The sequence below is a fragment of the Diceros bicornis genome, chromosome 19, assembly GCF_020826845.1.
Source record: "Diceros bicornis minor isolate mBicDic1 chromosome 19, mDicBic1.mat.cur, whole genome shotgun sequence".
Lineage (NCBI taxonomy): Eukaryota > Metazoa > Chordata > Mammalia > Perissodactyla > Rhinocerotidae > Diceros > Diceros bicornis.
The window spans coordinates 39,290,212-39,308,928 of NC_080758.1; the positions used below are offsets into that span (position 1 = coordinate 39,290,212).

The 18,717-nt window shown below is 38.4% G+C and overlaps 1 protein-coding gene across 4 annotated transcripts in view; it reads left to right on the plus strand.

The window, feature by feature from the left end:
* Positions 1 to 16,881, plus strand: part of BTBD3 (BTB domain containing 3) — a 32,447-nt gene extending 15,566 nt beyond the window's left edge. The window contains exons 2-6 of one of the 4 annotated variants that reach the window (XM_058563221.1): positions 5,364 to 5,442; positions 8,286 to 8,556; positions 9,048 to 9,138; positions 9,704 to 9,822; positions 12,838 to 16,881. In XM_058563221.1, coding sequence (XP_058419204.1) covers positions 5,421 to 5,442; positions 8,286 to 8,556; positions 9,048 to 9,138; positions 9,704 to 9,822; positions 12,838 to 13,870 — 1,536 coding nt within the window. In that variant the 5' untranslated portion in view covers positions 5,364 to 5,420 and the 3' untranslated portion in view covers positions 13,871 to 16,881. Of the gene's footprint in view, positions 1 to 5,363; positions 5,443 to 6,384; positions 8,557 to 9,047; positions 9,139 to 9,703; positions 9,823 to 12,837 lie in introns of those variants that run through there. The other 3 variants (XM_058563222.1, XM_058563220.1, XM_058563223.1) reach the window with 3 other exon arrangements.
* The last annotated feature ends 1,836 nt before the right edge of the window (positions 16,882 to 18,717 follow it).

An 18,717-nucleotide genomic window follows, 5' to 3' on the forward strand; every position in this document is an offset into this window, starting at 1 on the left:
GACCTTTTCCACCAAGAGTTGTGGATGTTGGGGAAATGGGTCTGTGACGCTTACCCCTTAATAATCAGGTTTGATATAAAATCTCTGCTGGTTTGAGGGTTGTCTGGATTTTTTCTTCCCGTTCCATGTGCTCATTGGAAAGGTTGACTTTCCCAAATAGAGCAAGACATTCTTTGATTAAGTTATAAGTGAAAAGGGGCTTTGGATTTTAATGATCTGATTGTGGAGATGTTTTTGGTTGTCTTCCTAATCAGAAAAAAAAATGTCACTGGCAAAAGTGAAAAATGATTATCTATGAAAAATTTTTTTCTTTGACTAAAACACATTATTTTCCTCCTCTGTCAACTACAGCCAACAGACAACCTGGAGAAAGCCACAGCAGGGGCTGGCCAAGGTTGTTTCATTCTAGTATTTCCAATAGGATTAATGCCCCTGTTAGATCAGCACCCCCGGAGCCTTCTCGGAAAAGACCTCCTGATGCCTGATTTTACTTGTCTTTTGATAAATTGTTTTCAGGTACCTAGGAGAAAGTCATACATATAATGGAATCATTGTAATATGATAATATTTTTCCTTCTTAAACTAACATTTTAATATAGATTCTATTTGTTTGAAAATAATAATTTCTAAGGAGTCATTTAGCTTCTGGTTTAACCTATGTATAACGTTGTTGTAAGTTGATAATAAATCTTAGATTGCTTGATAAAATATCTTTAGCAAATATTACCCGGAGAGTTAATAGGCTTCTGCTAGTCAGTTTTACGTACAGTCATGTGTCGCTTAACGATGGGGACATGTTCTGAGAAATGCGTTGTTAGACAGTTTTGTCGTTGTGTGAACATTATAGAGTGTACTTACGCAAACCTAGATGGTATAGCCTACTACATACCTAGGCTATTGGTACTAATCCTATGGGACCACTGTCTTATATGTGGTCCATTGTTGACCGAAATGTCACTACGCAGCACATGACTTTATGTGTATAGCTGTGTGCCATGAGAAACTATTAGAAGTGTGTTAATGCTGGAACTCTTACTAGTCCCTTCAGTGGAAATTCTCATTTTGGAGTTTCCATCCTGACTTTCTACTATATCATCGGTTGTCATAGTAGCAGTCTCAATTGAGAATTGTGGTTATATACTTTATCAAATGACTACTTGATGAAAGCTCAGTTATTCTAATGTAGCTCAGCCAGAATTCTGAGCTGTCATCTTGCCTGGTTAGGGGAATAATTAACCAACCTAAAGAAGAGAGTCCTTTCTTTCTGTTGAATTTTATGTATTTTACCTTACTTCACTGACTGTAAGATGCTATCAGTATAAGACATGCCATTATTTTATGTACCAACAAGAAAGGAAGAAAAAACCTAATAGTTATACTCCAAAGATGTCATCAATTACAAGACACAACCCAATTTCAGAGATATTAAGGGGGGGGGAATCTTACAATAAATAAAATGAGGCATATATACACACACACATAGAGTTTTAGTTGGGTATTGATCATAATCATAATATTAAAATGTTTAAATGATTATTTTTGCCGAATATTATACAGATTCTTTAATCCTAGAAATCTACAATTGGAAAAGAGATTATGTATATAGTCAACACTTTTACACATGAGGAAACTTACTATGAGATCGAGAGTATATAAAAATCAGCAATTGATTACCTTGTTTACTAAAATATCTTAAACTTTACAAAAGAATTCATAGTAGTATTCCTTTAAATAGCTATCTTTAGAGTATCTCATATGATAAATTTTCTGTATTCCCTTTCAAGGTCACCTCATTTAATGTATGATAGAGAATGATTTGGGATTTAGATAAGTTGTTTGGTATTCCAGACAAGGTACACATAGACACAGCTACAATCATCAAGTATCATGTTAAATGCCATATGGAATTTTACAAAGAATCATTGTTCCTGCCTTCAAAGAATTGTCACTTTCTACCTTTGGGCGTTTGTTTTCAAATCTAAAGTATAATTTAAGGTTAACTGGAGCTCTTTGTGGTGAAAAGGAGATGACTTAGTGAAGCTGTCCTTGAGCTTTATCCTTCCAGCAGCACGGAGGTATGCCTTGCCCAAATGCTTGTCTTAGTTATCACCCTTGGTGCCAGAATTCAAACTGGGTCATTGTTGAGAGGGACCAAATTGAGTTGCCAGTGTAGACATTGCTGGGTGGCTATCTTTGGGCTCTCTCAGGAGCAGGGTACAGTAGGGCATCTGCCAACAAGTGGCCTCACAAAGCTTCCAAGTCAGTGGACACATCCAGCCTGGATCGTGGGTTCCAGGTGCAGATTTGGGTGTTGGGTGGGGACCTGATCATGGTCCACAACACAGATCTTGATTTTTGAACCTCACCTACAAAATCCGAGCAAGATCCACAGCACCCTGGGACCTGCTTTGCCCGTGGGTGGGGCTGGAGCAAGCCTGCAGATGGGGTGAAATGTCAGTAGCTGTGAAGCCTGGAAGATTACAAGGGCAGGGAGCCAGATTAATCTTTGGGTTTTTGTGTTTTGGAAGATTGTATCACAAATGTTTCCTGCTTTGGGTACAATTGCTACTAATAGTGAAAGTTTACCTTTGCAGAGTGTTTTCAACTTTTATCAAAATGCTTTCACAAACATGTAATCTTGCCTTCACAATAAATCTGAGAGGGATGAGAGCTGGTATAATTACCCCATTTGGCAGATGAGGAAAATGAGGCTCACAGATGTGAAGTAACTAACCTTAAGGTTTCTTGTTATTGGCTCTTGCTTTTTTCACTATACCATGCTGCCAATACTGGACTCCCTATTTATTGCCAAATTTAGAAAGCATATAGTCTGTTTTCCAGCAGCTGCTGCTGGCTTTAGGGACTGCCAACATTTTGTTGCTTATCTTTTTTACCTCCCAAATCATAAGCATAACTTTTGCTCAGTATTGAAGAGAAAAATAAGCCAACACAAAACATTCTTCTATCAGGTTAAATTAGTCTCCTCTGTTATATTCTGTCAATAATTTTTGGATAATACATATCTCTTCAGTTCACCCTACTTTGTTTAAACCTCAGTTAACCTCATTACTGTAGCTGTTTAGGTGTCTTGTAGTAAACCAAGTACAAGTCCAGACAAGGAGTCCCGAGTTAGAGCAAGTTAAACAAGAGTTGTCAGCATTAGTTGTTGACATAGAATTTGTTGCTGTTAACCGTGAGTGGCAGGTTTTCTAACTTTCCTTTTCCCTGGAGAGCCTCTTCTGTTTATGAGCAGCTTCCTTGGGGCTGCTTTGCTTTTATGTTCCTCCTGTTACAGTTCCTCTCCATTTCTTTCCAGAAAGTGTCCTTCCAGCTTTCTTCCTGCAGTGTGCCTCCTGCAGGGTGTGGACTGTCTATGTTCATGGTTTTCATCTCTAAATTTTGCACATATATTTTTCTTTTAAAGTAGATTAGAAATATGAAGATAAAGCATTATGTAAGGATGTGGGGTAGTTACTGTGGGTGAAAATTAGAGCGAGTGGAACAGATAGAATTAGTCAAGCAGTCAGGAAATCTGCATTCTCGCCCAGACGTTGCCCCACTGCTTAACTGTGGACTTATCACAAATCCCTTAATCTTCTAGACACCTAGTTACCTTATCTGTGGGACCAAGTTGCATTAAGTGATTTCTAGAGTCCTTTTCAGTTCCAAATCTCATTCAGGTCCCCACACTGAGTAAACAAGATTCTGCTGAATAAAGGTAGGATGTCTACCTGACCTTCCAGTGGTAAAGAGGATGGTTTAAATGAGCTTGAATTCTGTTGATTTTTGTTACTATTGGGAATTGAATGAAAAGAGATAAAGGTGATTGAACTTTCTGACAATTATAAAAATCATCTGAAACTCTAAGTATTATTAGCTAACCTTTAAACTTGGTGCCTAAACTTGCTCACCGTTGTATGCCCGACACCTAATACACTGCATGATCAGCATGTTGTATTTTGAGAGTACTTTCATAAAAGATTGATGGGCTTCTTGACCTATTTACTTCATTAGGGCAGATTAACCATGTTTCATAACAGCTTTAAAATTCAGGAGATGTAGGATCAAGTGATACAATGGTAGTTGGAAAGAAATTTTAGAGGTGAAATTTGACAGTAGATATTGGGCTGGTATCCTTTATTACCCTTCAACCCAGTAGGTGATGTTTCTGGGTTACTGATTCAATAGATGGGGTTTTAACTATTTATATTTAATTTCAAGGGGAGAAAAAGAAGCCATAATTTGTGTTTAATGAAATAGAGATACAAATGAAAGCAGAGAATAAGTGATAGAAATATTTTGTATATTCAAATCGATCTTAGATTTTCATAGTGTCTTATTGTGTTCTGAGTGGTGGATTAATCTGAAAGACAGATGACAGCTATGGCTTCTCTTTCCAGAAAAATAAATGCACACTCCCAATTTGGCATGCAATTTTAGGGGTTTCATGGGCTCCTTTAAGTCGATGCAAACTTGCCTTCTGCCTCATCTGGTGGCCTCTGGTCCAAATTCTTGGCAGAAAAGAACCCTGGAATGTTAAACCTTAAAAGCCTTTAGAAATAATCTAGACCAGGGTTACTTAAACTGTAGTCATGAAATCAATGGAATGAATCAAGACCAACATTAAAAAGAAAAGCAAAAAAGAATAAAATATAAAATGCATTTTTTACTGTAGTTTGAGGGTAAAGTTTGAGAAACACCCATCTATTCTAGATGAACCTCTTCATTTTGTAGCTGAGGAAACTGAGGCCCTTAAAGGCTAAATGATTTGTCCAGACACACCCTGGCCCCCGCCTCCCCTACTTGTACACCTTAATTTTTAGTGGCCAAGCCAGAACTGAACCAGATTACTTGATTGCTAATTTTGCTGTGCCACAGTGCTAATTTTTTGAAATAGAATTGTGAAGTAGATTATTTAAAAATATTGTGTTCATCTGTTTTATACTTGGCATTTTTTAATCCTTTATTTTTCCCACTAAAATCGTCTTGTCGGTATCCTTGAAGATAATCTGGGCTTGAGCTGCTTTTCTAGAGAATTGAGAAATATTTTAGGGCCTCTCAGTCAGCTGTCTACACACCTGCACCCTAGAATTTTGACATTTAGGGCCTAAGCAAAAGACTTTCAGAACAAGACATGAAGGTTGTTAGGTTTTATGTCCAAACCAAATTAAATTAAAAATTATTTGTCCATTCACTTGATAATTGAATGTAAAATATGGGCATCAGATGTTGGTACTGGATCATTGGGAAGACCCTGTAACATTCCCTAGTTATCTATATGAGTTTCTCTTAAACCTGAATGTCATACAGATTACCTGGAGGGTCTGGTCCACAATCTGGCTGAGATTCTGGGTTTCTAACAGGCTCCCAGGAGATGCTGCTGCTGCTCCTTGGACCACACTTTCTGTAGCAAGGACCTTATGTTACCTGCCTATTACCATGGTAAGAAAGATAGCTCTCCACTGTCATTGTCTTGATTTTATTAACATTTTCATGCTTTTCAAATTGGCTGCAAAATTAAAATGTCATTCTTACTTTTTAAAAATTGGATTAGTTTTTGTAGTTAATAACATAACTTTAAAACAGCCATGCTTTTCAGTCCCCACATCCATGAGTTGTAATGTTCCCCTTTGCAGCCCTGTTCTAGGTGATTCAGACTCAGCATTACTTCATTTTACTGGTATATTCAGGCTTTTCCACAAAACTTAATTTTCCAAATAACAGAAACCTTTAATTTCAGAAGGAACGTTTCTAAAATACATAATATTCTGTCTTAAACTATTCCATGCACCTTACTTTTCTCTGTATTTTAGTCTTGTAAGAGCACTATTTGTTGGAGGCTTTCTTGGTAAAGGATATTGAACTGTATGTGAAATGAATGAAAACCACAAAGCCTCCTAAGTTCTTGTGTCTGCTTTTTATGCTTTTTCTATTTTGTATGTCCAGCTGCCAGTTATGAGTATGTCTGTCTCAAAGCAGCTCATTTCCCTTTCCTTTCTAGTTGATTACTCTCTCACCTGCAAAGCCAGATACGGATGAGGTTCATCCTGGTCAGAAGGATCTGTCGTGGGGGCTCTCCTAGGAGGGTGATGGTCAGGAAATTCAGTAGCCATTGAGCAGGAGAGAAATCTTCTGGTTTTAATAATATCCTAAATAGTTAGCTCATATAGGAACTCATTTGTTTCTTCTTCATGCCTTTCTCCATATGTTTTTTTTTAAAACTAGTTTCTACATCTTTCTCTTTCTAACGTTGTGTGTTAAAGTGTGTTTGAGGGCGGTTTGGAAGTGTGTGTATATGTATGTGTGTGGTAGCCCTGTGATTGGGAACAGGATAATTGTGATAAATAAGCAGCATTTCAGGGTCCGTCTAAAATGGGTATGAATAACCTTGTGCTAAAGATCATGGTTCTCTTTCACGCCGTGGCTTTGCAAACAGTTTTAAGAATAGTAATGATGACAGTAAAGAGGCTATTCCTTGGTTCAGTTGAGTGATTTAGGGTCCCAGGAATTTAGGGTCTGATTTCTGGTGTGTTATCTTTAGTAGATTATTAGTTATAATACCAGTCGGAGCTCCCATTTGTGGAGCCCTCACTCTGTCAGGCATTCATTATTCAGATGAATGTTGTGCCACAAGCAGGGCTGTGGTCAGGACCGGCGCGTTAGGCGGGGGGGCAGCAAATGGCTGCTGCGCTTCCAGCAAATGAGAATAATCCAGATGGACAGCGGTGAGATGGAATTTCCTCATTAGTCCCTCTTTAGAATAAATAAGCATGTGTGGAAGCTACAGCAGGTGTTTTTGTTTTTTCTTACTCAACAAAGCTAGAAATTGATAGAGAATTCACATCTATGAAAACCACATAGTAGTTTATATTCTTCTGATTCAAAGCAGAGAGAACATGTTTGCATTTTAACTAGGCAGCATCAGAACATTTATCATTTTGAATAGCCTTATTATTGGTTTTGTGTTAGAAGTTGTGGATTATATTCTTTAATTTAAAATTATGACAAGGCTAAATGTAGCCATAACATTCAAGTTGGATTTTGAGATCCTGAACAGGACCCCATCTGACATTTTTTAGTGAATTACAACCTTCAAACACTGATTACTGATATTACTGAACTGATATTGTCTCATTTGAATCTTATTTTTACTGTAGAATTTGTCTTATGTTTCAGTGCACCTAAGCCTTCTGGTATAATCTTAGTCTAATTAACAGTATTTTGTAATCTGGGACTGCTGTCAAAGATCATTATAGGAGCTAGAAAACATTGGGAGGTAAAATGAACACATGACCTCATCTCTCTTATTTTGCAAGAGACTATAACTTGCATTCAACAAGACTGAAAAAAGAAAAATAGCGTTCTTTCCCATTAAGCTGTAATAAATGTGTTTAGTATGGTTTTGCTATTAATAATCCCTGTTAGCTGGTAGAATGGAGGATTTTTGTTGGATGTATTTGAAACTAAATGCTGCCAGGATAAAGATTTTACTAGAAATATAGAGTAGGAATCAGTCCCTACCCTTTGTTAATTGATCCTGCTTGTTTAACTGGAAAAATAAAAATGTACATCTACTGAAGAGAAATCTGTGGGCATAAACTCTTCCTTTCCTGTTTTCAAATATGTTTCATAGGTTGTTTATCTTATGTAAATATGCAGTAATACAGTAGACAAGAGAAAGCAACTGCTGTTCCTTTAATATCAGAACTGTGCACGTTACAATAGGTGTCACTGTTTTGCTTGGTCCAATCATGATTGGTGACTTCAGCTATTGGCTCTGAGCACTGGCTGTCTGACTCCATCTGCAGGGCTGTAATACCTACTCTCCTCCGATCCATTCACCACACAACTTCAGCCGGCTGAGCAGACTCGTGCGGCTCCAGCACATCTTGCTAACGTAATTCAGAAAACAAGTGCCACGGCTCTCTGCCTGTCATCTTCGCTCAGTGTAGTGTTTTCAGGTGATCTAGGAAACTGGGTTATTTTTATGAGCAAATAAGAGAAACAGGAATCATGATGGGGATGTATTTAACAGACCCAGTTCTGGATAAAACTTAAAGCCAGTATTCTATTGAACATAGTGAAAAGGTCACCTTGCCCAGCTGAGAAAAGAAGCAAAATATCATCTCGTTGGTTTCTGTTACCATCTCAGCTCGTGCTAGCCTTCTTTCCTTGATGTTCGCACCAATTTGGGATATCTAGCTGTAAAGAGAGACATACTGTACTCATGGTAGATGACAAGGAAAAGAACATGAAATGTCTCACCTTCTTCTTGATGCTTCCAGAGACGGTAAAGAACAGGTCCAAGAAAAGCTCGAAGAAAACAAATACCAGCAGTAGCAGCAGCAACAGCAGCAAGTTGCCTCCAGTTTGTTATGAAATAATTACCTTGAAGACTAAAAAGAAGAAGAAGATGGCTGCTGATATATTCCCCCGTAAAAAACCCGCCAACTCCAGCAGCACCACTGTCCAGCAGTACCACCAGCAGAATCTCAGCAACAACAACCTTATTCCGGCCCCCAATTGGCAGGGTCTCTATCCCACCATCAGGGAAAGGTAAGTGCTGGCCGGGCCAGCATATTTACTTTAAAAGTTTTCCTGTGTTGAAGTTTCTACTTTTGCACAACCTGTAATGTATTTTAACATAAATCTGTGTTTCCTCTTTTCCCAGAGCTTTATTGGTAATGGAAAACTGCCTTGTATCTTTTCCAAAACAGTACAGCTGTTTTCCTCTTAGATAAAAATGTTTTTGCAAGCTGTAACATTTAAGTGATGGGGTTGTGTCTATGGGCCATAGAAGATAGAAACCTTTTATTTGTCCTTGGTCTAATGAAAAGTTTGGATAACTTTGTTTTAACTTTAGTTACTTTCCATGTGTTTGCAGTGATTACAAACACAGTTGTTCAGTTGGAACTTTTATTTGTAGTTTTACCCTGAAGTTATTCAACTGCTGCTTAGCTTGCGAATCTTTTGTGGGTTTTATGTGTTGGGGAGGGGGTGTTAAAAACGCTGGCTGCTATGAATTAATGAATTGCCTCTGTTTATAGAAATGCGGTGATGTTCAATAATGATTTGATGGCAGATGTACATTTTGTGGTTGGGCCACCAGGTGGGACTCAGCGGTTGCCAGGACACAAAGTAAGCAACAGCTGCATTACCCATTTAGTCCTGAGGTTTACAAAGAGGGACCCTCTCCGTGAGCCTGGAACTTGGGGTGGGCAGCCGGCCTGTGGCAAGCCGTGCGTGTGGCACCCGATCACAGAGAAAGCACAGCCTCTCCAAAAGGCCTTGGCCACGCTTTATTTTTTTCTTTGTTTCCTTCTACCCTGCTTCATGTCCCAAACAAAAACATGCCCTCTTAACTCTCCAGTCATGGGAAGTTGTTGTGACAGGTTAGGAAAGTCATATGTTTACTCTTCCCCTAGAAATCAGTTAGGTAAGCTTGTATTTTATTTATTTATTTTGTAATGAGGGAATGGTGCATTAATCTCTTAAATCCTTGAGATAATTAGCAGCGTAGAGACAGGTGTGCGTTCTATCTTATCGTTCACGGCAAGATACACTGTACCTTGACTTTTTCAAAAGAGCAGATTTAGGTGCTCTGTGCCCACTAAACCTCATTGCTTAGGGTTGTTTTTCTGGATTGATTTGCTGAAAATGCTTTCAATTTAGTGCATGAAATAAGATTTCCCTTTTTCCACAGTATGTTTTAGCTGTCGGGAGCTCTGTGTTCCATGCAATGTTTTACGGAGAACTTGCTGAGGACAAAGATGAAATCCGTATACCAGATGTCGAACCTGCTGCTTTTCTCGCTATGCTGAAGTAAGCATCATTTGTCTGTTTGGCAAGAGTTTGTTTATGCTGTATTTGTACTCTGCTGGTTTCACATTAAATCTAAGTTCTATTTAAGCAAAAAGGGAGACTGATGAAGAAAGAGGGTGCTGCTTACCTTGTAAATGTTTTGGAGAAAACTGCTGTGCGTCTTTCAGTGGGAAGTGTGTGGGAAGGCATTGGGAAGCGTGTGGGAAGGCGTTTATGTCACATCATGGCATGGGATTTGGGGGCAAGTGGCCTGTATAGTGATTTGATTTTTAACAACTTAAAATGAAAGAAAAATAACTTTCTGATGTAGGCACCATCTAGTCGAGTATGTTCTCTCTGGAAGCATTGTGTGTGAACAAGTCTTTAAGGACATAAATTATATTTTTGTTTCACAATTCCAGAAATTATATAACTTGTTGAAATACCACCAGTTGGGAGATTTTTTAGTTTTCTGGGAGTTGTTATTTCCTTTCAGCAACTGTAAGACGTTATTTGTTGAAGTAGTCTGATCTTTATGCATACATACTTACGCATACTCTTACATAAAGTCAGATACTGCTTCTCAAGAATAAGAAGCATTTGCATTTGATAGTAGAGGAAAAGTTTTTGAGAGATATGAATAGTTTTTGATGGATTTATACAGAAAAACTTTAATTGGTAATATAGAAATGTAAAGCTATAAGATATATATTTATTTAAAAAATAGTTTTTATACGTCATGAGTCTTTTTCAGAATCCAGTACACATTAACCAGGATTTGCTTCTTTGACATGTGCCAGTGCTAGACAATGTGATAGTCCACCATGTGATTAAAATCCAGCACACCAACTATATCAGAGTTCAAGGTTATCTGCTGCTGTAGGGATTTCAGTTCACTGGAATAAATATAACGTTTATTGAAAAAGTTACTCAGTGTGTCAACAAGTTGGACAGTAATCCCACAAATGGTTAAAATGTTGCTATATATTGTCTGCTGCCTCCTGAAAAATAAGTATTTATAGTTAATTTTAGAACTTAAAAGTATTTAATTCTTTATTCATGTTATGGTTTTGAAATCTAATTGCTGCTGACTAGAACTTGCACAGTGATAGGTAGGGAAATTAAAGTCAAGTGAGCATGTGAAGTACGAAAATGTAAACTAATCTACCGCTTTTAACCAGCCAACACTTTTGTGACCCTTGTAATCCTTTAGAAATGTATGTACAGAAACCAGTTTTACCTGTAAGAGTTTTTGTTTTGTTTTGGTTTTTCCAGTCAAGTCAGCTTTGTGTATTTGACATATTTGTTGCGGAGGAGAATGCTTACACTAGTTCAGTGTTGTGGCTTTGCTGCAGTTGAGCAGTGTTATGTTGTTCCGGATATATACGTAATTAGGAAACATGAGTAAGAATCACAGGGAGTTACAGTTCACCTAAGTCATTTGATTTATCATTTGACAAGCATCTTTTCTCATAAATGTATTGCCTAGAATATATCTCGATACAGCTTTTTAAAATTCTACATGCAGTCCTCGTAAAGTGGTAAGCATCAGAAACGTAGTAAGGTGCCATTTGCTGTTGTGCCGTACTGGGTCAGTATGTTGTTGTCTCTGGGGTAGTGGAGGCCAGGTTGTCCTCACTCCTGCATTGTGAATGAGTAGCCAGGATACCTGGAAAGGGGGTTGTCAAGAAAAAAGGAAGATTGCTCACCTGACATTTCCAGGGTAAGTGCTTTAAAGTGCTGACTGTGCTGCAGAATCCTCCCGCAGTGCTGGTTCTCTGGTCAGAGCATCACTAGCTGCAGGAGTTTTGTCCAGCTGGTGGTAGATGACTTAAGCAGAGAAAGGGCTTCCTGGGAGCAAAAATGCAGGTTCCATTTGTGATTGTGGACATTTTTCGTATTGCCATCGTTGTGTTTTTTGACTTTTGTACAGAAGCCATTACACATTTCTTATTATGTGTGAAAGGAAAACTGTGTCTTATTATGTGTGAAAGGAAAACTTCACAGCAAGTGGCTAAGCACCTTAGTTGGAGAAATTTAAAAATTAAGTATCAGTATGTATTTTTCATCCATATGTAGTTCTCACTGACTCTCCTCGTCAACCACAGGAATCTAAGAGAAGCAGATGGTTTCTTCCTTTACATACCATTTGATCGACTGCCACCATCTCCCAAAACACCAAGAAGTATTTTATCTCCTGATATAGGGACACTTCACAGAAGCACAGAGATAGTGCATATGTAGGCTTTCTTACTTGGTCTTTTAATTAAATATATCTGGAAACAATATGTTCTTTAATTCTGAAAGTGGAAGGAATGTGTGGAGGAGAAGAAGAAGAGTTTTAAAAAAAAAAAAGCCAGATACAAAGCCTATGTTGGATTCTTTGTAAGGGTAACTGGAAGGTAGTGTTGAAGTCCATATTTGATAATCCATTGAATTTGGAACTACTTGCAAAATATCTTATTTAATCTCAGGTTTTATTTTGTGTTTGGGAGAATCCAAGTCATAGTGAGTTAAAAGCATTAAGATGCAGTCATTGCTGACATTATAGTATTAGAGGCATTTGTTTCTATCTGAATGTACAGAAAAACTTTAAAGTAAAACTATGTATATATTGCTCCTAAAACATAGGAGGATTATACTTTGATTAAATATAATACAGAATATGTAATAGATTTTGCTATTTCTTCCCTAATATTAATTATCTCTGATATGCAGTTCTTTCTCAAACAGTTCTAGTATCTTCTATCTAGTATCTTCTAGTTTTTTTGAGAAGACATTGAATACAGCTTATAAAATAGAGGCTAGAATGGGTAACAAAAAGTTAATGTCTTTAATTATACAAACTTACTACAGAGTTGAAATATTAATAATTATGAATATATTTCAGATGTTTCTTTAATCCCGAATCATTTTTGTAATAGCTGTCACATAAGATGATTTTCTTGGAACTGACTTGAAAGTAGTTGCATCTCTTCTTGCTCTGTGCTCTCATTTTGTGAAAATTCCATTGACGTGCTGTGTGCTTTCTTTCAGATATATCTATTGTGATGAAATTGACTTGGCTGCTGACACAGTGCTGGCTACTCTTTATGCTGCCAAAAAGTACATTGTCCCTCACCTCGCCAGAGCCTGCGTTAATTTTCTGGAGACCAGCCTGAGTGCCAAGAACGCCTGTGTGCTCCTCTCCCAGAGCTGCCTGTTTGAGGAGCCAGACCTGACCCAGCGTTGCTGGGAGGTGATCGATGCCCAGGCCGAGTTAGCTCTCAAGTCTGAGGGATTCTGCGATATCGACTTCCAGACACTAGAAAGTATCCTCCGCAGGGAAACTCTGAATGCCAAAGAAATTGTGGTTTTTGAGGCTGCTCTCAACTGGGCTGAAGTAGAATGCCAGCGACAAGATCTAGCTTTGAGCATTGAAAATAAACGCAAGGTCCTTGGAAAGGCACTTTACTTGATCCGCATACCTACAATGGCCCTGGATGATTTTGCAAATGGTGCTGCACAGTCCGGAGTTTTAACTCTCAATGAGACCAACGACATCTTCCTTTGGTACACTGCAGCCAAGAAGCCTGAGTTGCAGTTTGTGAGTAAAGCCCGCAAGGGCCTTGTGCCCCAGCGCTGTCACCGTTTCCAGTCATGTGCCTATCGGAGCAACCAGTGGCGCTATCGGGGCCGCTGTGACAGCATCCAGTTTGCAGTTGATAAGAGAGTGTTCATCGCTGGCTTTGGGCTGTATGGCTCCAGCTGTGGCTCTGCGGAGTACAGCGCCAAGATCGAACTCAAGCGGCAGGGCGTGGTCCTGGGGCAGAACTTGAGCAAGTACTTCTCAGATGGCTCCAGTAATACCTTCCCTGTGTGGTTTGAGTACCCGGTGCAGATCGAGCCAGACACGTTCTACACAGCCAGCGTGATACTGGACGGCAATGAACTCAGCTACTTTGGACAAGAAGGCATGACGGAAGTTCAGTGTGGCAAAGTGACAGTCCAGTTTCAGTGCTCGTCGGATAGCACCAATGGCACTGGGGTACAGGGAGGGCAGATCCCCGAACTTATATTCTATGCGTGAAAACACACTCCCCAAAGCAGTGTGAGCTCCGAGGTGCACGTCTGGTTCCTCCTTGCTTGATGCTTAGCTCATCTGCAGATATGTGATCAGCGCAGGGAATTTGTGATGAATGAAGCTGTAGGCAGTTTTCTCCTTTTTTTCAGCCTTTTAATTATGTACAGGCAAAAGTGCAGCATTCAGCTTTTAACTATATGCTTAAAAGGGCCAAGTTCTTATTAAGGCTTTGTGGTTTTTAGAGTGTGTCTATACGCTTGGGGAGATTTTGTGCTCTTTTCTAAGTACCCCATTGACCTCCTAGTTTTGTCCCTCTTCAGAAAATTTTTGGATCACCTTGAATTTCCTTTTGGGCTTTATTTTGACAAATAGAAATGAATAGTGTAAAATAGTAATGACAAGAATTATTTTTAAACAGAACCCCTCTTCCACAAAAAAACAGATAAACCTCAGTGTACAATTTTGAAAGAAGTTTTGCTTCATAATAATAATTTAGAAAGTAGATAGTAGTCATGTTTAGCTCTTATTTTATTTCCTTTTAAATATTTTACTTCTGGGCATTGCATTTTCTTAAACCCTAAATTCATAAGATTGTTATATATTAAACACCACAAAGTGTCAATGTAAAATAGGAAGATAAGAAATCGGATGTTTGTTTAGATCACGACTTCTGCTACAAGCAGATTTATATTCTTTTAGTTTAGAAGACAGAATATTGCAGTACAAACACTTCTTTTAGAAGTAACTAAACTATAAAATTTTATTGTCATTAGAAAAAAATTGCAGCCTTATTAATTTAAGCTAAAACAGTTTAAAAAGGAAACCTAAAAAAAGTCCCATACTACAAATAGTTTAATTGATGGCACATTTGAATACACAGTTTGAAAAAGTCAAACTCTTTTCTTCTCCTCACTTAGCTTCTGATCCTCAGCATTTACTTGTTTTCGTCAGTCATACTGTATAGAATTCCTTTTCCCTTTTTCCCGTTAAAAGAGGACCAAACAATTCCTTAGATGAATGGAATAAAAATTAATTTTGTAGCATTCCGTGTTAATGTAGTAATATACTTTTATTCATTGATTTTTTTTTTAATCTGAAGTATACTTTACCTGATCTACTTTGACCACATACTGTCGTCTTAGTTTATTATAATTCTGTCCTGTTCCTGGACTGCTAGAATCTGTCTGGCCTCTGACCGTCTTCAAGTGCCAGTATATGCGTGCAGGGTTTTAAAAAAATGATCTGGAGTGATACACTTGATTATACCTAATATTTACTGCATCAGCATCACATCCAGCTCGCTTATGTGTCCGTGGATGATAGAAACAAACGAGGGAAAAGCTCATCAAAAAGTTCTCCACTGATTGCTTGTGATGGTTTCGTGCCCGTGACCCTGGTCGTGTCCAGTGTGTTCACTTCCAGGTGAAGTATCCATGTGTTTCTGGGCAGCTTTTCTGCTCAATGTGATCCTGAGATGGCTTCCCCCGCCACCCAGAGTGTGGTCCCTGGCCGCCTCCTTCTCCTGCTCTACGAGCCCGAAGCTGGCTTGTCTGGAGCCAGGGGTTAGTCCTGGGGTGGGTGTGTGTGTGTGGGCGCCGTGCGCATGCAAGTGCGTTTACTGACTCAGGAATTGCCTCCTCCCTGCTTGGCCAGTGAGAGGTGGGACAGAAACGGTCCCCCTGCTGGCCCCAGCAAGGCCCAATCAGTGACTGCCCTTATCTTATCACTGTGCTTCTGGGCCACTTCTTCCCCTGTAGACGTGGGCTTGTTGCTTTTGGCTGGCTTCCCTGATGGAGGAGAACACTGGATTATGGGAAATGTTTTAATCCCCTTTGCCATTACCTACATCTGGTAGCATAGATGATCAAAAGCTGTTACTGGTGATTATAGACGAGTACTCCCAGGACAGCTTTCCAGAATTATCGAACAATTATTTGTTATTAGGGAGATGACAGATAGTAGTTTTGGCAAAGCATCGATGAAATAAAGGTACATTTTCAATTTAAAAAAATACTTCCTCAAAGGATTTTGTTTTTAAATTATGGTTAAACATTTCAGTAACTCATAGCTACCATGCAAATTGGTAGACTATATAACTGATTAGAAGGCACTCATTTTTAGGCCAGAGGAGAAGAAACTGTATTGAGCACTAATTTCATCATATCAGATCGTTGAGGTAGGTGTGATAACCTTAGAGTGAAGATCGTTCATTGAGTAACACTCACTGTCAGTGCTCCTGTTAGCTGAGCTGCCCTCCATGTGGCTAGGGAACAGCTAGTGAAAGCCGCATGAGATCCTGTACACTGGGTAGAGAAGAACTTAATTTTATGTTAGTCACTATGACTTTAAAAGGAAAAGAAAAAGACACATCCACCATTTGATTGGCTGGTGCCGAGAGCTGTGTGTTAAATTTGAAATTATATTTAGAATAAGAAATTTTATATTTTAAATCCTATTCTCCCTTCTGCATTTTCAACAACATGGCATGAAGGCTAATGTGCTTGCTTTATTTTCTTTGGTAATCTCTAAATTTGTAGCTTTTAAAACTAGAAACCATTGTTCTGACAAGGCAGGGAACTCTAGGGTATAAACACAACTTTATTAAACAGAATACTCGGTAGATGCTTTTCCCAATGTATCTGGCAGTCCTTGTCATTGTTCGTACTGGGGATAAGGGGAACTAGGCTAGCAGTTCTAATGTAACCTTCTTTAAGCATAGCTTAATATAGTATTTAAGTAAATGGTCTAATTCTACATAATTATTGCACTAAACTGTCTTTTTTGTTTTTTAAGGTGTTTAAATAAGCTCGGCTAATTCAAGACACTAGCCTCTTGTGCATCTGAGTGCTTGAATTTAGTAGCTTACAGCATTATTTATGAAGGAAAAATATATAAATATGAAGTACCTCATGTTGAATGTTATTGTACTGTATTTTTAATGTAACAGTGCAGATCTTGTTAGACACATGAATGTGTATAATCATGTTAAATGCAAATAAAAATAAAACTGGTTCATAGATTTGTTTTCCTTAGCATTTTGTAGGTCCTTTGAAATAGTAAAAACATCATTCTGGCACTTTTGGTGCCACTACATTTTACAGAGATGGTTTTGCAGGAGCATTTGTTTGCTAAATATTCACGTATCTTTGATACCTAAAGAAGTAAAAATTTGAGGCAAAAGCATAAGAGAACAACGAATATGTTAATCATTTGCATTGTTCAAAGCTTGACTGTTGAGATAATGAGAGGGAGTGAAGGGATGCATTTATATTCCCCTTATGGAATTTGTGGTTGGCTGGCATTCTGATGCTATAGTTGCTCAAATGTCTGTGGCTCTCGCTGTACTAAGGGGGTGTTGATACATCTAGCTTTAGGTGTGACCAGTGCTGTTTGTTCCTGCTGTGTTATAATAGCTTAAGTGTAGGAATAAAAAAAATAAATGTCATATTAGACTTCTGAATATAATTTTTATGTGCTCAACTAGTTTGCCGTTACATTGCCCCGTATCAAGTACATATATACACATACACATTCATACATAATTATGTACACACATACAAGTTTTTTTCTTTTCAGCTTTCAGTTGCAACTCTGTGTGTTTGCTTAACCACTTCATCTACTCAGGGTTCAGTTCCTATAGCATATCTGCTCAAAGGATTTTTGAAATTATTCCAAAGAATAAGGCAACTGGAAATACCCATTCTCATCAGCTTAATTACAGATACAACCTGAATTACAAAGATCTTTAATCCTGGAAAGTCTTAGCCATTATCTCTTCTTGGTTGCTATTTAAACTTAATCCATATATGTTTATTTTCAGTATCCCAATACAATTGGAAATGATCCCCCTTTGTTGGCACTCAGGATCAACATGTCACTGAGATTACACTTTCTTCCCACCTGACTCTGTGGCTTGCCGACAAAACCAAACCTGGGGAGAAAACAGGAAGGAGGAAAGCTTTCCTGAGGAACTAAATGGTATGAAACTTGGAGGCCAAAACATGCAAGTTGCCCTGAAAACCTGTGGTTATCATCAGTGTTCGTTAGAGTAGGGCTTTGCATGCCTTTGAGATGCTTCAGTAAAGATGACTACACTTGATTTCTAATTAATACATTTCAACATTTTTTCTGAACCATTTATGTTTATTGACCGACTACTCCCTTTGCTCAATACTTCATGTTATCCTCCCCTTTTTAGACTATATCATCTAACAAAACTAAAATGGGAAATTTTCAAAACAATATCCTCATTTATTTTCATAACTAGCATAAGCACTGGTGAGAAGAGCTTCTCAACCAAGAAATTGTCAGGTAGGTGAGATGCAAATATTTGTGAGGAAGAAGAGATGAAGATGATGGTGACGTCATACACCAAGCAGTGTAAGACACTAGCAGCAGTAGTTCGGTTGCTGAAGAATCTTTGGGTACATTTTCTCAACTTGAGCATTTCTGTCTGTTGCTTCTTCTGAACCATTTTTGAGGGAGGGCAGTGGGGAGTTTGTATTTCCTATTTATGCAGACCCTAACCTTATAATCATTGTTTTCTATTTTGCCTCTTTACTTAAATGTCCATTGGACAGGAATTTTACCAGCAGATACTGCTGTTTCATACTCGGCCATCTAAAAAGTCCCTAACTTTAAGATAACGTAGTTAAACAAAACACCCGCTCTTTACTTTGTCAAATCTGTGGTTTTACTAAATCTGTGTACAAGACATAATTAAAGTTACCTATGAGACTACCGGTACTTAAACATTAGTTTACTCCTTGTGATTTCTCTAAGCTGCTCTGGGTAGTAACCAGTCTAATTGGTGTGAAGGAGGGACTGTGCGTTAGACTTCCAGGATGATGTCC